This window comes from Carassius carassius, chromosome 32 (genome assembly GCF_963082965.1).
Source record: "Carassius carassius chromosome 32, fCarCar2.1, whole genome shotgun sequence".
In the NCBI taxonomy this organism is placed as follows: domain Eukaryota; kingdom Metazoa; phylum Chordata; class Actinopteri; order Cypriniformes; family Cyprinidae; genus Carassius; species Carassius carassius.
Genome location: NC_081786.1, coordinates 8994172 through 9014718, shown reverse-complemented (window position 1 = coordinate 9014718; position 20547 = coordinate 8994172). Strand labels below are relative to the sequence as shown.

The 20547-nt window shown below is 36.4% G+C and overlaps 1 protein-coding gene across 2 annotated transcripts in view; it reads left to right on the top strand.

The window, feature by feature from the left end:
* The window catches only part of dicer1 (dicer 1, ribonuclease type III), a 25536-nt gene extending 16480 nt beyond the window's left edge, over window positions 1–9056 (top strand). For both annotated transcript variants that reach the window (XM_059520125.1, XM_059520126.1), the window contains exons 23-29: window positions 612–1431; window positions 2930–3082; window positions 4570–5338; window positions 6460–6728; window positions 7386–7548; window positions 7728–7803; window positions 8555–9056. In XM_059520125.1, coding sequence (XP_059376108.1) covers window positions 612–1431; window positions 2930–3082; window positions 4570–5338; window positions 6460–6728; window positions 7386–7548; window positions 7728–7803; window positions 8555–8720 — 2416 coding nt within the window. In that variant the 3' untranslated portion in view covers window positions 8721–9056. The remainder of the gene's footprint in view (window positions 1–611; window positions 1432–2929; window positions 3083–4569; window positions 5339–6459; window positions 6729–7385; window positions 7549–7727; window positions 7804–8554) is intronic.
* Window positions 9057–20547: the final 11491 nt, after the last annotated feature.

Sequence of the window (20547 nt, the reverse complement as noted above, 5' to 3'; positions counted from 1 at the left end):
CATTGTCTGAGTTTTTCTGTTTGGCCGATAAATTGGAAGAAGAATTCCTCTATTGTGACACCGTGGAAAATACAGGACTTTTATTTTGACAGCACTGAGAATGCTAACACCCGAATGCAGTTTAAATGTATTTTTAATTTGTTTCTTTTACAGGCTCGTTTATTTATTTTATTTTTTATTATTATTTTTTATGTTCATTTTCAAATGATTTATTTCTAATTTAGTACACAAAGTAACATGTAAAAATTTTAATGCAGAATTTTTATAAAAAAAATTTTTTACTATAAAATAGTGACATGTCAACCTTATATCTGGTATATAATGAAATGAAATCCATTGTGATCAACCACTGATTTCAAAATGATAATATTGCCATGTGCAATTTACTTTTATTCCTATTAGAGTGTGTATAGTTATCTTAGCAACATGCTAATATCAAACTCTATTCATTCTCTAGTCATATGTGTGTCACAGAGAGTTACTGCATTTATAAACTGTTCCAGTTAATTTGTAAGGTAACATCTACCTTAGAAAGCAGCTGGCTTCAGCAATCTCTGCATTAAAGAAAGTGCTCCTATTTGAGTCCTAAACTCATTGAATATAAACCCCAGGTATCCAAATTTGGATTTCGGATGGAAGAAATCCATCGACAGCAAGTCTTTCATTTCCTGCCCCAGTGCATGTATGGAAGACGACGATCACTGTAAGCACGGCACAAGCTCAGATTCAGACCACACTGCCCTGGAGGGCTGCAGTACAGAGGCCTCCCAGCCTCCAGAGGGCGCTCTCCCCTGTGAGAACTGCAAGACACCAGATAAAAAGCTAGAAACCCACACGCTCCCTGTGACTGATCTCCAGACACCGAACAAAGACAACAGCGACTGCGTCTGTTCCCAAAACCTCCCTAACGGCACCCAGGGCGACACTGATGACCATCCACATAGACATGACATTTGCCAGTGCTCTCAGCTGGGCCTTCTGGAGCATGACCTATCAACACAAAACACTACCTCAGTTCCTGTGCAGCCCTCTCCAGCCGGCGAGCCACAGCCACAGCCCAGCGATGAATGTATCCCAGGCAGGAACTCAGATCTCTGTGACGGACATGTGAAAAAACCTACCTCAGACTGTCGCCCCAATCCAGAGCCAGCAACCAGCACCACAGCACCTTCAGAAGTGTCATCAGAGGTCTCTGACTTCACATCTACGTCAGCCTGCACAGGTCCAGCCTGGGATTCTCCCAAAACCTTGGGCCCTAACCCCGGCCTCATCTTGCAGGCCCTGACCCTCTCCAACGCTAGTGACGGCTTCAATCTGGAGAGGTTGGAGATGCTGGGCGACTCTTTCCTGAAACACGGCATCACCACCTACCTGTTCTGCACTTACCCTGACGCCCACGAGGGCAGGCTGTCATACATGAGAAGCAAGAAGGTATAATTCCACCATAATGACAAAGATCATTAGAGTAACTGCAAAGCAAAAATCATCACATAAAAATGCATTGCAAGTGCATTTTTTTTTTACTAATCTTATATATTTGCAAATCAAGTTATACATAATAATACAAAAATTTTTTTACTGCTTTGATAGTTTCTTTATTTTAATTTTCTTTTAAATATTCTTAAATATTATACTTAGTAGTATGCACTATTCTTACATTTTTATCAAATATTGTTAGTGCACTAAAAAATATTTTTTGAACTTGTAAATAAAAGCAGATTACTAGAGTGCATTTAACAAAAAAATATGATTTCATTTTTTCTTCAAAATTTTAACTCGATGTGTTACTTGCTGTTTCTTTGTAATTGTGACATTTCTGTTTCTATTCCTGTTTTTTTTAGCATATACAATTTATTTTAAATATTTTTAAATAATTATTTATTTTTCTTTTTTTTCAATAAAGTATACTTAAATATGCATAATACTAAGCAGTATTCTGATGTATTAATGTTTTATATTATTATATGTATTACATATGTATTCTTATATATATATATATATATATATATATTTATTTATTTATATATATATCTCGTATTTTTTGGACTATAAGTCGCACCTGAGTATAAGTCGCATCAGTCCAAAAATAGGTCATGATGAGGAAAAAAACATATAAGTCCCACTGGACTATAAGTCGCATTTATTTAGAACCAAGAGAAAACATTACCGTCTACAGCCGCGAGAGGGCGCTCTATGTTTTCAGTGTAGACTACAGGAACACTGAGCAGCATAGAGCGCCATCTGCGGCTGGAGACGGTAATGTTTTCTATTGGTTCATTTCTCTTGGTTCATTTCTCTCGGTTCATTTCTCTCGGTTCATGTCAAATTAATTTTTGATAAATAAGTCGCACCTGACTATAAGTCGCAGGACCAGCCAAACTATGAAAAAAGGGCGACTTATAGTCCGGAAAATACGTTTTGTGTGTGTATATATATATATAGAATCCATAATTTAGGTTCAAATTAGTGCTGGGCAACGATTCTCTTGCTTCTCACACATACCGGTGTGTTATGTACAAAAAAAACCCCCCAAAAAAACATTTATTTGGGATGCAATTAAACCACGATTAATCCTTGCCCAGCACTAGTTTAAATTAACTCAGCTACATTTTTTTTGGTAATGTCAGCCTTATTTGTGCTATGTATGTTTATTTTTTATAAATTATATAGTTACTTTTAAGTTGATTCTTGCAAAATAATTTCCCTTTGCTTTGTGCTAATAGAATATTCACCATTTGAAGTCTAACTGATGAATCTGTAAGACTTGCATACTGAACTATGTTTGGTTTTCATCACACAAAGCTTTGCAGTTACTGGTGTTTTATTGAAAAGATTATGATTTTATTTGAATTACTGTTACCATTTACATAAAGCCTTTTTACTTCACATGTTAAATGAGAAAACATTTCTTTTGCTCCATTGTCTCCAGGTCAGCAACTGTAACCTTTATCGCCTGGGGAAGAAAAAGGGCCTTCCTAGTCGAATGGTGGTATCCATATTTGATCCCCCGGTAAACTGGCTTCCCCCGGGATACGTGGTGAATCAGGACAAAAGCAGCACAGACAAGTGGGACTCAGATGAGGTATGAGTCAGAGAGCATCTCCGTTTGTTTACCAGATAGCTTAAGTCAAGCTTAACCCAATATCAACATGCATCTTCATGCACAATTACAAGTTTGTTTACATGGCTCTGTGCCTTAAGCTGAGGAACATCTTGGCAGCGTTGAGCTGCAGCTGTTTCCTGTCATTGCCACTAGGGGGCAGGTTCATCCTTTTTCAGTGAAGCAGGTTTCAGAAAGGAATTTATTTGTGCAATTGTTTATTTATTATGCATGGAAAAGATTAGAAAGTTCAGCATGACAGGCCTTTGGTTTGATTTTAAACTAAAGGCAACAAATCTTCCTCAATTCGCTTGTCATCTCCAGGGCAATTACTTCCAAACCTCTGTGCACAAGAAATGGAGATAAAGTAAAAGGTAGCAGCTTAACTAAATTTAGATTAAATATAGTAATGCCAACCTACTGAAATTTCTGAGTTAGGAAATGACTCTTGAAAAAACTGTATTTGTTTGTAAAGTAAAAAGTGTTAATAATTAAATGACAACATACAACAGAAAAAAGATTAATTGTCTATCATTCAAACCATGTGCAAATATGAAGACCTTATAAACTAATTTCAGTGTATGTATGCTTTATATTTTGGGAAGAACATTTAAAAATGTAGGTTAATGTTTTACATTATCGGAACAAAAGCACGTTTTATTCTATCATCTGAAAAAAACATTGTTATATATATTGTTATATTGTGTTTATAGATTGTTCAATTCTTATGACAGTGCATAAATGTATTGTGGACTTTAATATATCTGCAGACCTTAACCCAAGGCACAGTTCACAGAAGCATGTCAGGTCAGGAAGGGGTGCCACAATTATTTAAAAAGAAATATCTGAAATATTAAGTAGAAGCCGCAGTTTTCCATCTGTGCTTAAGCATATGTGATGTATTAGGACATGTGCAGAGAACCAAGTAAGAAAAATGGAAAGAACTCTGCTTCTGGTTCCTACCAGCCCTCTCCATGGTTTCGACGGAGACTGGCTGTATGTTTTGGGTGGCTCTGTGTGGTTCAGGGTGTATATGTATGGTACGTGTGTACTAAATTTGCCTCGGGTGCTATAATTTTAAGTGTCACTTCCATGTATTATTACAGTATAAGGTGTCAAGGGTATTAACATTTTAATGAATATGCAATAGACGTTTTCTCATATGGTCAGTGTTATGGCATATTAATGATAAAAAAAAGATTTTTAGGGTACATTTCAGCTTTTGAATCACATTAGATTGGATGAGTCATGGACTTGGACTAGAAGCCTCGGCTCTGTTCGAGCTCTCCTGAGCAAACATAATACTGTGGTTGAACTAAAACACTTTTAAATTGTAATCTTTGCAAATCTGTTGTAGATACTGACCCTTGGCTTTACAGGGCTCTTGGACTCTACGTTCCTTTCGTGATGTTGTTTGGTTTGTTTTCTTTAAACTCTAAGACGTTGGAAAATCTGTTTTTGTTTCTCAGAATAAAGATTTGGCCAACGGAAAAGCCAGTGATGATGAGGATGATGACAACGAGGCAGAGGATGTGGAGGTCGAGCCGTCTAAAGAAGAGGTCAGCGTGGAAGATGAGCTGGAGTACTACTATGAGCACATCAAATTCATCGATAACATGCTGATTGGCTCCGGCGCCTTCGGGAAGAAGATCTCCCTCCAGCCGGCCGAGCCTGGCTACGATTGGAAAGCTCCCAAAAAAGCCCATAACTCCCACTTTTCTCCAGACGGTGGCGCTGACGAGTTCGATTACAGTTCCTGGGACGCCATGTGCTACCTGGACCCCAGCAAAGCTGGCGAGGAGGATGACTTCGTGGTGGGCTTCTGGAACCCCTCAGAGGAAAACTGTGGCACGGATATTGGGAAGCAGTCTATCTCCTATGACCTCCACACCGAGCAGTGCATTGCTGATAAGAGCATAGCTGACTGTGTGGAGGCGCTGCTGGGGTGCTACCTCACCAGCTGTGGGGAGAGGGCGGCCCAGCTGTTCCTGTGCTCCCTCGGCCTGAAGGTGCTCCCGGCGGAGAAGCAGAGTTCAGGGGGGTCAGCTGAGCTGCAGTATGGCTGGCTGAAGATCCCCCCGCGCTGCATGTTTGACCACCCGGATGCCGAGCGGACACTCAACCACCTCATCTCTGGCTTCGAAAACTTCGAGAAGAAGATAAACTACACATTTCAAAACAAGGCATATCTTCTGCAGGCTTTCACTCACGCCTCGTATCATTACAACACCATCACAGGTGTGTGGACGTTATTTACACAGCACGGTTTCTTTTAGGATCGTGTTCTGAGTCCAACATTATTTCCTTTAGTTATTTTAAGGAAACACCTGCTCCCCAACTTTACTAAACACAAACAGTACTGCTTTGGGAATTTTTTTCATACTACCTAATTTAAATGACCACTCATTGCGACAAATATAAGAATTATTATTGTATTTTATGTTATATAATATATAAGAATAATACATGTATAATTTAATATAGTAATATATTATTTGTTATAATTAATAATAAGAATAGAAATAATAAATTATAACAATTTAATATAATGTACAATATTATATTAATTTGTTTTAATTTATTACTATTGTTGTTATTATTATGTTAAATTATATAATCATTTGGTAATAATGATGACTTATTCTTTTATTATCATAAAATAAACTATTTAGAAATCACTATTATTTTTATTATTACTTTTTTTTATTATTATTACTGCTATGCCTACTACAACGTATTTTAATGTAATTAGTTGTCATTGAAAAAAAAAGTATTACATGATGGCTTATATTTAATATAATAATGATTATTATATTCAATTATATAATAAAATAGTATGCTTTATCTTATAACTTTTTGTAGTTAACACTTTCATCCCCACATTTGATTTGGGTTACTCACATAAAATATATTGCATAGAACTTAACAAAAATATTTAGTACTGGTATGCTAAGCAACTCCAAGTGTGAGATGAAGTATTGTGATTTACATAAGTATCTTTTTCAATTCACCTTATATATATATATATATATATATATATATATATATATATATATATATTACATAAAAAAATCTGACTGATGCAGTTAGATCAGTATGTTTGATTCAAACCAATAATTCATGAGATTTTTATTTATTTATTTATTTGAAAGATGCGTCTCAAGGAATCTTGTATATAAACCGGCATACATGCATTGCACTGTGTGTTTGTTGCACCTGGCAAAAACGAATACTATATTTTCAGTTGTGTTTTTTACAATCACTTCATATTTCTTGTGCTTTGACCCTGTTCTATTACTGTTATGTGATATTAATGGTCTCCATTTAACCTTCTTTGTTCAACTCTGAACTTGGAACAGATTGTTATCAGCGGTTGGAGTTCCTTGGTGATGCAATTTTAGACTACCTCATAACAAAGCACCTTTATGAAGATCCCCGGCAGCACTCCCCAGGCGTGCTGACCGACCTGCGCTCTGCACTTGTCAACAACACCATATTTGCTTCCCTGGCTGTCAAGTACGATTACCACAAGTACTTCAAAGCTGTCTCGCCCGAACTGTTCCACGTGATCGATGATTTTGTGCAATTTCAGCTAGAGAAGAACGAAATGCAAGGAATGGATTCGGAGGTGAGCTATCATCTCAGCGTTATCTGTTAAAGATATTAGGCCTTGGAAATGATCTTTTCGTTTATGCCATTGTCAGCATATATATGGATAATATTTCATAAAGATTTAGTACCGTGACATCCTATCACTAGCGCTCATCGGGAATCTGGTCTGTGTTTGTATTTGTTTTCGTTTTTTGGATTGTAAAAATGCAGTTGGATTTAATTTATTTTGAAATGGTTATCTTGGCACTGAATCTGGCCTTGTTTGACTGGAAAGCATTTTATGCCTAAGGGACAACACTGGATACTGAAAGAGGAAAGACAAATTGAATAAAATAAGTAATGTTCTCCTTAATTACATAGCTGGGTAATGTTGTCCCCAATCTTGAACATTTAAGTCTTTTAAGCGAAATACTAAAAGTAATTGATCGCAGTTCATTTTGAGAGGAAATACCATTAGAGTACAGCAATGCTGTCAGTTCACATTTTAAGTTACGACCGCAGTTATTTCTTTTTCTGCAAACCATTTTCTGCTGTTGTTGTTGTGTGTGATTAGTTTGGGGATGTGAATTCGACATGGAGAAGCACAGTTTTCTGGCCTGAGAGGAAACACTTATTTCTGAGTATGTGAATGAAAAAAACGAACAAAAGTGGAATTGTTTTTGCTCTCTCATAGCTTCGCCGATCGGAGGAAGATGAGGAGAAGGAGGAAGACATTGAGGTCCCCAAAGCAATGGGAGACATCTTTGAATCGCTAGCTGGTGCAATTTACATGGATAGCGGGATGTCACTTGAGACTGTTTGGCAAGTGTATTATCCAATGATGAGGCCGCTCATAGGTAAGGGCCAAAGACGTACAGAAGAGTAAATCAGTTCTGCATTTCTATTCCGTCTGATTGTCTGCCGGCTCATGTGGCGAAGACCATAAGTTCAGTCATTTCCAAACGTTGTGCCATTTTTATGCATGATGAAATGCCAGATTGAAACGCTCCGCTTTTGTTTTTGCCTTGTTTTCTAGAAAAATTCTCCGCTAATGTCCCTCGATCCCCTGTGCGTGAGCTCCTGGAGATGGAACCGGAGACGGCTAAGTTCAGGTGGGGATGTCTTTCCCTTATACGCAAGCAACCTCTTAACATAATCACCTGCAAAATACATACACAGTAGCCATAATTTGAATAAACATTACTGTATCAGTGAGTGGTTGAGAGCAATATGAAGTCATTTTAAAAATACAGAATCTCGACTCAATTTCCAAGTTCCTGCAATGTCCCTATAAGAGTTTGGAAGCTGTAATGTTCTTACAATTCAGCAGAAATGATACCAAAATTTTGACTTTGGTGTATCAATACCAAACTAAATTAGCATTTTAGCCTTGTGGGAATTATTTGTATATTATTATCAAAAATGTGTAGGTTCATATTATTTATATTTATTAGAAATATGTATTTTTTTTTTAAAACTATTCAATTATTAAATATATAAACATTATTATTATTATTAGTACATTAAAATAATTTCATAAATATAAGTAATTTGTTTTAACCATAAACGCATGCACAGAGTTACTTTCTACGACTTTATCTATGTTGCATGTATTAAAGATATAAAGGTTACATTTTCACAAATTGTTGTACATCTTTATAAAGGATGATTTTATGTAGAAAACAGGTTTTCACAGGCAGGGTCACACATAAATAGTATTCTTAATTGTTGTTATAGCTTAATTAAACCTAATTGAAATGTATTTATTATTCATTATTTTGCCAGGTTTTTGCAGTTGTCTGTAGTTCTCAATTATTATTGTCATAGTCAGTCATATCTATTTTCTTTCTCTCCCTCCGACAGCCCTGCAGAGAGAACCTATGATGGAAAAGTACGGGTGACGGTGGAAGTGGTGGGCAAAGGCAAGTTCAAAGGCGTGGGACGCAGCTACCGTATAGCCAAGTCAGCGGCCGCCCGCCGAGCCCTCCGCAGTCTCAAAGCCAATCAACCTCAGGTCCAAAACAACTGAGCTTCAGACAGCAGACACCCCAACGCACCGGTCAAAAACACAGCAGAACCCCTCTCGACACCAGTTTACGGCCGAGCCAAGAATCGTGGGCCCACATCGTTCTCACTAGGGTTGTCAAACTCAAATGAATCGAGTCAAAAGATTTCAGCATAACTCACATGGGGTTCATATTTCATTTTATTCTTTACGTGCGCGCAAACAATCTTTTTTTCCTCCCCAGCTTTGTTTGATCATGAGTGCTTTTTAATGTATTGCAAGTGTTAAGAAAAAGGTCAGGTCGTCTTTTCTCCCCTCCCTTCCCTATTTTTATTAACATTAAAAAAGATATATGCTCTGCTTTGTGGTAGTTGTTAAGAAAGCTAAAGCTGATAGGTAGTATTACAGTGTACATAGTTTAAACTCCAAGGTATCCACTAAATAAGAGAAAAGACAGTGACATAAAAATTCCTCAATCTGTGAACTAGTGGCAGTTTTGCTGCCGTTTGGCAGGAAGGGCACACGGACAGAAAGATGGTGTTGGTGTGAAAAGTGTTTTTCTCAATCTTGAGATGATATATTCTCAATCAAAATTGCACTTCTCTAGGATCCGCTATATTTTGATGAGTCATGAGCGTTTTTTTTTTTTCGTTTTTTTTTTCAGATCAGCAAAATCAGTTAGCTCTGTATTGTATTGAGAGAGAAATGCCCTCGCATCCTTAAGACGGAAAGGAATTTGACATTCCCGATTACTGTAATCAACATACTTGTAAACGGCACGTGAGGATGCATGTTCGTGTAGCCAACCGGATGGGTTGTATAGCCGACGTATACAAAAAAAAAAATTGATATTAGATGTTTATGACATATTCGTTGATACTTGGGTTTCAGTAATGTCTTTTGATACTGATATTGATGATATTTAGTTAACATTCTTTATGAAGATTAGATGTCTGCATAGACTGACTTGACTTAGTTTTGATATAACGACACGAACGATATACAGGAGGACATATCACCTGGGAAAATATGCTGCAGATTTTATATATTAAAAAAAAAAAAACAGAAAGAGAAAAATAGGATCTGATTATTCTGTAAGACACAAAGCACCTTTACGTACCGTCTTTAGGACAAACTGATATTTCGCTAGATGACTTCACGTGCATCGCTTACCAAAGTCGATACTGATGCAGCATTGTGAGGTTGCACCTGTTAAATCAATCCCTCAACATTCACACGTTTGGAGATGTGGTAACCAGCCTTGGTTTTAGTGAAAATGTGTTGTAGCCTCTTGTCTAGCCTAAATGTTTTCATTTTAATAGGCATTCTTCACTTGAATACCTCAGTTAATTGCATGCATTTTTTTTTTTTGGTGCTATGTTTAAGCTTGAATTCTTCATCTTTTTGCACTGTAACTGTATTACCTCTTAATTTTACCTTTTTGAAATCTGTTGGGTTGGTTTTCTGTTCTGTCTGTTTTTCCCCGTTTGTTATTTCTTTTGGTTTTTATGCTTGAAGGGGAAATGCTAAAAAAAAAAAAAAAAAAAAAAACGTTCTCCGCACATAACCTTGATGCCTCACTGATGGGCTCAGATATTCCTTCACGTGAAAATAATTGTGCATCTGATCAGAAGGGTTACTTAACACTTGAGAAAATTGATAGATTGCACTCTGATACATTCTTATAAGCCATGCATCTGGCCTTTGTCGCGTTCCTCCCTTGCAGTCTTACCAACTCTTAACTATTTTTCAATCAATAAATTAATCGTAAAAAACAGGACACCCTTATCTATCATTGCTATCCCAGGAATAAGGGTGTAAATTGTAACTACCTAACTTCTCCCCCTCCTCGTTTTGTCTATACTTCAGTTATTATGTTACAGACAAACTATTCCTGAAGTTACATAATCCCAGGCATTGCTACCTCAGAAGACCCTTGTGAATAGTTTGGCCTTATCATAAAACACCGGTTAATATATTTGCCTTTTTACAAATCTGAATGGCATTGAGGCACAGTATTAAATATGCTCATCAGCACCTTACAGGGGGATAAATATATATTCTCACAACTATTTGCACTAGAATACATTCCCACTGACATTAAATTAGCATTTTTCAAATGGAGTTTGCTCTAAAGTGGTGCCTTTCAACCCTGATGTAACATCTATGCTCTCACATACTTTGCTATTGTAGAAATTCTTCACATTATGGTTTGTATATAGTAAAGGACTTTTGTTGCCATGCTTCATACTGCATATTGCCTACCGATTTTAGATTTGGTGGCATGAAAGTCTGACATTTTCCTGCTTCTATATCTCATAGGCTGTTCAAATGATGTTCTAGCTCAAGAGCCAAGATTTCACAAACATTTGACGCTCCAACCGAAGTTTGCCCGGTCTTGAGAGTGAGTGCAATCTGGTTCTGTTTTAGCAAGAGTTGAGTGACCCTCTTTACATGATCTCAGTCGCAACCCCACAGCTGAGTATTGAAAGTCAATAGAAACAAATTGTTTTCCATATTGCCTCAACAAGTGGCGTGAGTTTGCATATCAGGGTCAATGTGTGCCGGCCCTGCAATATGACACTGTTTCTGTAACCCATAACCCTCAGACTATTGCAATTTTTTTTTGTTTGTGTGTGTTTATTTTTTTCCAGCTTGTTAGGGTTTTTTTTTTTAAGCCTCTGAAGGCACACACTTTTTTCCTTTACTTTTTGTTTAAGCTTTCTTCTCACTGTGGGTTTTTAACTTTCAGAGAATGTGAAATCACACATATGGTGCCATCACATGGATATGGTGTAATTTTTTTTCTGGGCTTTTATTTTCACAACCAATAATCGATCGTAATGCCACAACTAGTCCCACAGAAAAGATATCATTATAAAAAAAAAGGTAAAAAAAAAAAAAAAAAAAAGGAAAGAATTAGAGTCTTTCATCATCTGTGGGAGAGTTTTCTTAAAGTGGTCCTCCATCGTATCATATGCTGCAGATTGTATTTTCCTTCATGGTGGAGAATAATTTTTGTGAGTGTTGTTTTCTTTTTCTTTTTAAACATGTAGCACAAATAAGCATTGCACTCGGGCGCCATACTTTACCTCATGTCAGAACGAGAAAAAAATACAAAACATGTATATATGATGCCGTAACGTTTAAAGGAAAACTTGTGGTTTTGGCCTTGCTGCTGTTTGCATCGCTGGTATTTTACCAATCTATTTAAAAGTGATCAGAGAGATACAATGTGCCTGCAGGATATCATCAGAGAAAATACACTGTAGAAAAGTAGTTTCCAATATCTACAATCTGGGGCTAAATATGTGTCCTACATGTAAATTCATGTCCTGCCTTAATGTAATACTTGGAATATGGAATTGTAATGCTAACCCGTCAAGTCCTTCTACTGGCATGATTTTAATATGTTGGGATGGCACCGTCCCTTACCCATCACCCCCTTCCCACCCATACTACTTCTAGCTTATATAAATCCACATGTATTAGTGCATGTCAGTGAACATTCTCCCTTCTTACCAATCTGTATTTCCTTTTTAGACTAAATAAATTGTATAGATCTGAATAAATCAGCCAATTCAAATGGCTTTATTACATAGCAAGTGTCATACTTTTTTTTTTTTTTCTATGGACAAAAAAAGCCCGATTTAAGGTCAAATGCACTCTTAGTAGCAGCAAGGTGTTCAAGGTGCAATGAGTGGCGAGCTCCTCTTGAAGGGGTTTATGGGAATGTTGAGCACCGTAGGGCACTAAGAGTACGAGGATTTTAAATGGCGAATTATGGGCCACAAACTGCAGCGCAATTTTCTGTATTTTTAAGGGACGTGTATTTAAAAGTCTATTTCTCATTCATACTGTATCAGTGCTGCAGTGGTTTGTATTCTGCACCTTATGGATCACAAAAACCTTTACAAATTCTGTTTCCCCCTTTTTTTTAAGTAATTGTAGCTGAGTATATCTACAATAAAGTTATGGTATGGTCGTTCATTTGTGGCGTATGTGTGTTCTTTATGCTTTATCTATATGCCTTTCTAGATCCTGAAATGATGTATTAGATTGCTTTATGAGCTGTGTGGCTGCGGCTGCTAAAAGCGTGTGAAAAGCCGGTCACAAGCCACAGTGTAAGTGTGGGCTTCACAGTGATGACCTCAGTATTTTCCTAACCCAAGGAGAGCTCTTGCCTCCCGTTTACGAGTGTTTGGAGGCCGCTCGGGTTTAGATGGACTCGGCAACATGACCGATGTTTTAATCACATTTGCACAGAGCCTTATGTAATAGATGAAGTAGGTATGAACTGTGTTTGCAAGTGTACTTTTTCACTCTCTACGGGCCTTTTTATGTTCTTGTGTATCCATTTTGCTGCTTACACATTTTGTATGGCTGCATGGATGCCAAGAAGTAAAAACAAAAGTTGGCGCGCTCACTCTTGGTAGGTGAGAAATGACCTCACATCAGCTGTGCAAGCATTGGCATGTGTATTCTGATAACCCAGAGAGTTGCTGTGGTATTACTATTTCGAATTAAAATTTGGATTCAGAAAGACATGTTCAGCAGTACGTTATTCATTCTGATTTCTAGTGTGATGTGTATTGATTTGAGACTGTTGGAGACTCATAATGCCAGCATGATGCTCTGAGTGTACCTACAGTAAGGTCTAGAAGTCTGAGACCACACTGAAAATCTGAAAAAGATTAAGGCTTTTGAAAACCGAAACAAAGATAATTTATAAAGAAATAAAAAAAATTCTCTTTTTCTTGCACTGATAGGAACACACACAATCTGGATCCACTATAAAAGATGAGGTATAAAAGTTAGATGCATTGAGATGCATCAATTTTCAGATCAAATCAGGCACTTGTAAACCATGTTTGAACCACATGTTTGTCATAGTGTTTAATTCCAATAATTGTGCTCGCACACTCTAAAAAATGTTTTGGAAAAAATAACAGTTTGCATCTTTTTTTTTTCGTTGTTGTTATGACAACTTCTAATGAAATCTTGTCCAAACATAATTTGTAGCATAAACCTTTTTTTTTTTTCATTTCATAAAAAAATTGTGAGTTTGTGAAAAATTGAGTTGAGGCCCTGGAACCAGTTAATCTTACTTTAGTTCAAATCAACAGCTAGCCTTACACATGCTAAATGTAACTTATGTACCATGTAAATTGAACAAGCAAGTGAGATATTACTTATCATTGGGATTAATATAGCCATTGCTCATAGAGTTAATGTAGTGTGTACTTTCCTGTAGCTACCTTCAACCGAACCATGGAGCACTACTATTGAGTACAATGGTAACCACAAAAACGTAACAAAACTTATTTTAAACATTAACTCTTCTTAACCTGTCCAATTGCAAAGTACTAAAAATTCTACTTTGTTGCTGCTTTAAAATAAAAATAAAAAAACATGCAGAAAAGAGTTTAAATTACACCTAACATTAAGTTGATGTAATGAAAATAACTTTTTTCCATTTGATAAGGTATAATTAATTAGAAGCCAGTTATTTTTAGTGAATCACAAATGCTTATGAATCATCCAGAACAGTTCCTTAATTAATCTGGATCACTGACGTCATTTTTTTTTATTATTATTATTTTCTTTTTACATTTATTTAAATCATTCCACGTGGCAAAAAAAATGCATTTTTTATTTTTCTTCTCAAATTCAAAATAACTGTTGAAGGCAACATTACTGAAATCATTACTTTTGTTAAAATGTTCTTTCCTAATAAAGAAATTATTTTCCCGAGCACAATGGTGTAGTTACAAAATCTACCAGCAGGGGTTCACAGGGTCATACTTACCAGCCAAAACTTGACCCCTTGATCCAAACAATGGCAGAGGGTGCAAAAATAATGAAAACACACACTTCACTTTTAAAATGTAATTCCTTGGTCTTGAGTCTTTGTGCCTCTGTTCATGATTCCAGCTCTGACAAGGAGTTGATTAAACTGCTTTGCGTCATTTTAACGTCTCGAACAGATTTTACCGAAGTTCAGCACTGTTGATGAAGTGCTCGTAGCAGATCACCTGGACCATGTCTGCTGAGATAATCTGGAGGGAAAAGTTGAACAAGGCTTTGTTCATCAAAATGTAGATAAAGGAGGAAAAGAAATATCTATAGCTGTTGAAAAGACATACATATGCTTCTCTGGGTAATATATGTAGGTGGAATGCAAATGGCAGCCAGTGCGCTGGGCCGGGATCAGGCGGGGCTGATATGCTGAGTGTGGGAATGAGAGGCTAATGGTGACTTATTACCTGTGTTGACAATGTGCAGGCTTGTGCCGTGTCATTTGAGCCATTTATTCTCTGCGCTATAAAAACAAAGAGATGACGAATAAATATGCAGAGGGGGCTCATTGTTTTCCGCTTGCTCTGTTGCCAAAACTTTTTACTGACCTTTTCGAGCACAGGTCCCAAACCAGCGCTAAACCGTCTGTCACTCAGCGCACACGCGCTTACACAAGTCGCCCTTTCGACCTCAGCATCTTATTTTTCTCTCTTTTAAGCTTCAGGAGCAGGCGACAATAGAAATCGAACATAGCAGGCATTCCGTGCCGTGCTCACATGATCATTTGTTTCCCTCTTTTGTACAGTCACTCTCGATTCCCCTTCACGTGAGGATTACAGTGCATTGCAGTTGGGCTGTTACAATGAGCAGAACTCCTACGGTTTATTAATGCGCCGGTTTACTGATGGCCCTTCAGCTTCAGAAACGGGCCTGCGCTTCCTCATGTGTAATTAGATCCAGCTCCGTGCACCCTGTCTTAAGGGCAGGCCGAGGAATAACCCCGGCATCAGGAGAGATAAGGATAGCACGCGCTTCCACATATACAGCCCCAAATCAGCAATCACATAAAGCATCACTCTATTAGTCAAATCGCTTTTTCTCCATTGGTTTGTGGTTCTTTCTGTGTCTGTTGGTGACAGAGTAGTCTTTCTAGGAATTGCTGGTTGGGCGCTTTGGACCATAGAGCTGAGTTGCTTTGCATCATCAATTTGAGAGTCTACTTTTATTCATTTAGCAGATGCTTTTATCCAAAGGGACTTGTAAATGAGGAGTACTACAACAAAAGTGGTTTATCATTGGGAGACTAATGTGAGATGTGCTGCAATACAGATTTTAGTGCTGCTTAGAAAATGAGAGAATGAGCTATTGACACGAATGCATTTATTTGATCAAAAGGCACAATAAAGACTTTTACAGTGTTACCAAAAATTATATTTCAAATAAATGCAGTTCCTTTACACACACTATTTATCAAAGAATCCTTTTTTCTTTATATTTTTTTTACCAGTTCCCACAAAATTATTGAGCAGCATAACTGATTTCAATATTGATAAACAAAAAATGTTTCTTGTGCACCAAATCAGCATATTAGTATGATTTCTGAAGGATCATGTGACACTGAAGACTGGAGTAATAGCATCTGTAAAATCATCTTTGCCGTCACAGAAATAAATTATATCATAAGAGAGGCTATATTAATATAAAAACAGTTATTTTAAATTGTAATAATATTTTACAAAATTACTTTTTTTACTGTATTTTTTTTATTAAACGCTGCTTTGGTGAGCATCTTAGACTTTTAAAAGCATAAGTGAATTGTAAAAAAATAATCTTACAAACCAAATCTATAGATATTAGATATACTAAGTAGGAATTAATTATTTTGAAATGTATACCGATTTTTATATATGCTGGACATTTGTTTGCTTATAGCATACATACACACATACGTATGTATGTATGTATATATATCAATTTGAGAGTCTACTTTTATTCATTTAGCAGATGCTTTTATCCAAAGGGACTTGTAAATGAGGAGTACTACAACAAAAGTGGTTTATCATTGGGAGACTATATAATATATATATATATATAATAATATATAATACTATATAATATATATTTATATATATAAAACTCACACAACCACTCTCCTTCCTCTTGTTGTTGTTCATTAGTAAACAGTGAGGGTCCTGGGCCCCTTGTCAGCATATGTATGTCTGTGTGGTGCATCTGAAAGCACTGTCTCACAGGGGGATTATCTCTCGGGGCTCAGGTGTTAATGGGGTGTCACAATAAACACCCTCTTAATCCCCACGATCTTTTCACTTGTTCAATTAGGAAGTTGTCAGTTGTTAGCTGGCTAATACACCACTAGGGCCATTATCTCCCTATTTAGGATGAATTTGCTCATGCTAATTGATTCATCTCATTATGCATGGAGAGCTTTGTAAGCAGTTTAGAATAGGAGCGTCCCCAGCACTCTGTTAACACTGTGGATTTTGTTTGGGAATATGAACAGGAAATGCATTTACACAGCTATTACTATCTTGCATATTTAGTTTGTTCCCTTTTTTGCTTTAGAAACCAGCAGCAGTCAAGCTGCATGAACTACACAAGAATGTGTAAAACCAGATGTAGTAATAGAATTGTAATATTTCTAGTATAATACTGTTTTTATTGTACTTTTGATCAAATAAATGCAGCATTGGTGAACATAACAGAAAAATTATTTAATAATTTAACCAAACACACATTTTGAACAGCTTTGTGTGTATATATGCATCAGGTTTTACAATTACAATTACGTGTATATGTGTATGTGCAATTTATATTTGTGAGAATTTTACTTTAATGAAGCATCAGTAAAAAGTAAAAGTGAAATATTTGTATGTGTGTATATATATATATATATATATATATATATATATATATATATATATATATATGTATATGTAATAATTGAAACTTGATATTCATGTTCTCCAGCATGATTTGAGAGATGGAGGAAAGAACATCTCATCATTTGTACAATGATCAATGAGGCAAAAATGCTTATTTTATTTAAAAAAAAAAGTAGCAAAATGTTCAATAAATATAATAATTTTTCTTTCTTTTTTTTTTTACAGGTGTATATTCGATTTTAAAGTCTAGATTTTCAATATGGTATCACACTTTTAGACCCCACTGTGTATATCTCCAATATAGAGAAGATGCTTTGATACAGCTGTATTTCTTCATCAGCTTGAACAGAATTGAACCATCATGCAATTGCCTATTAATCTGCACCATGGACGTATTTTGCAAACACATTAGAGCAACAATGCAGGCGGGCATATTTGTAATCTCTCGTTTTCCGATTCTTAAATGCTGAACAGAAATGGAATATGAATATTTCTGAAAGCAAATCCCCAAAGAGCCCAGGTTATAATGTCCACGGTTAGCAGTAATGAGAGCAGGATGAAAGCCATGATCAGATGGTAATTACTATACACTGGGTATGTTGGATTTGTCATCATCACCTGTCGTCAGCTCAGACAAGTCTGCCTCCCTTCTCCTCTCACTCCTGGCCACGCACCCATTTTCTCCTCTCATGAACCACAAAAGCAATCTGGGGAATATTGAAATGAAGTCTGAGCAGGGGGCTTTTGAACAGCATGACATCTCGGGCGGGCGAGATGCAGAAATAATTAGCAGAATCATTTGGGTCCCAGGGCCTATTTCCATTTGCAATAACAGTGTTTTAGTCTTGAGTGGTGTCTTTAAATTGCCCCCACTGTTTGCAGAGGAGAGTAATGAGAGTTTAGTCTAACGGTCATGTTCCCCTTGTTTAACTCAAATGAGAAATGTCATCCGTCTGAGATGCAATCAGGGGTCCGTCAGAATGGCATGTGCCAGTCCAAAAAGCAATGATTGAAGGAATACAGGAAGTGTGAAATTGACTTTCCTGACACATTTTAGCCTTGATAAATTTTATAAAAAAAGATGCAATGTTATTAATTTGCATGACAATAAGCATCATTGTTTTAAGCGAATTTTACGGTTTAAATACTTTTTTTTTTTTAAGAGAATCTCGGCCTGGCCTCTTTGATCAACACCTGTTATCCTCAACTCAACCATCTGTGTTTTGACCCGCTTCATATCAGTTGTTATGGACACGGATTATGATATTTAATTTTTCACAACCCACGCAGTTGTGTTCAGTGAAGTGGTTCAGTCTCTAATGCCTAACATCAGGTTTGTGGTCAGTCATGTTCCCTTTCATCTGAAGGTAATTACCCTTATATGCTGAACCTCCTGAGCAGAAACGCAGTTTGTTGAGACGTGATACAAAGCAGTCGTGTATCCCAGCCTTGTCTTCACGAGAGGGCCTGCACGGATGGACAAGTCCACCCAGCTGAACGGCACCTTTCGCTTTTCTCCCAGGACTTTCTCCCACCCACATCATTTCTGGTAAATGGTTGCAGATTGTCTCACTGCAAAGTGAGTGAGTGCCCTTGTTTCCAATTAAATAACATAGCCTTTTTAATATTTGTGGAAAAGATAACGGAGAGTAGTGGCCCTCACCGGATTGTTGTAAAAATCACCAATAACAAGGAATAACTATGTTCAGTGTATGGTTCCAGGGAGAGCTGGTTATTTATTCCAGATGCTGTGAGGTGAGAAGACAAGAGTGGATGATTTGTTTTCGCTGAACATAAGAATGTTTGATCCTTCCTGTCTGAGAGAGCAACTCGTGTCACGGATAGACTGGGTCTTAAAAATTAGGTGTATATATAACATATATATAACATGTTTTTTCACTCTTGATGTATTAACATTGTATATTTAGGGTCTTTTTTTATTTGCAGTATTATTATTTGTGTCATTCAAACTTGTTTACTATTAAAAGATTGTAAGAATCTTTTAATAATAGATCATTTCTATACCAGGCTGTCAAGCTTTAAAAATACAAAATAAAACGCACAGGTTCGACAGCTTGATGTTTTTAACATTTAAAAAAAAAAATCTTTGTGGATTTGTTTGTTAAAAACAGCTTTTCGCTTCACCAGATGTCAATTGGTAGACTGGAGTTCTGTGGATTATTGTAAGGTTGTTTTTTTGTTTTTGTTTTTTCAGCTGTTTGGGCTCTTGTTCTGACGGCACCCATTCACTGGTGAGCAAGTGATGTAATATAAGATTTCTTCAAATCTGTTCCAATAAAAAACATCTACTGTACATCTTGGATGGCCTGAGGGTGATAACTTTTTCAGTAATTGTTCATCTACAAAAAGGTAGAATGTTATGATGTAATGTAATAATAATATAAAATGTATAAATGGTTATAATCATCACAGTCTGTTTATGACATTTGCTTATTTGTTTCCGCTAATTTACTCTTATTTACAAGTGTTGTGTTAGTGATCGGAAAGATTATAGCACATCATTTAGTATCAGCACTATTAAAACATTTTTAAAAAATGATATAGTTTATGAACCCAGCATAATTATCACCAAATGTGTAATAAAAACAATGCTTATTTATTATTATAGATTATAAGGCTTGACAGCCCTCTATAGGCCACTTTGAAATTTCATTATGTAGAATAGATAAATATAACTGAACTGTTAAAATAATAGGCATGAGAGTAAATAATGACATAATTTTCATTGTTTGGAACAACTGTTCCTTTAAAGTTGTTTAATAGTGTACCGTTTTTATATACAGTAATACATATATGTGCCATGGTTCCTTTTGTATGTATTTCTGTATTCTTCAAAGATATTGAGAACTTGTCTTTGAGATAAATAAGAGAAAAACGATGTTAGAAATATGTTAAGAACTGATGTTTGAATCATAATCCCTCCCAGGCTTTCATGTGAGCCCACATATAGTGATTAGACGGTCCAATCTTCAAACACTGGTTATTTAGTCCTCTTTTTACTCATAGTCATGAGTAACTCGATACAGATCCTTGAGCTTGATTGTGCCGAGAGCCCTGTGAACACACAGCCATCAGGCATGTATTATTAAATGGGATGAATTCTAATAATTGTTGTCTGCCTCAAAAAT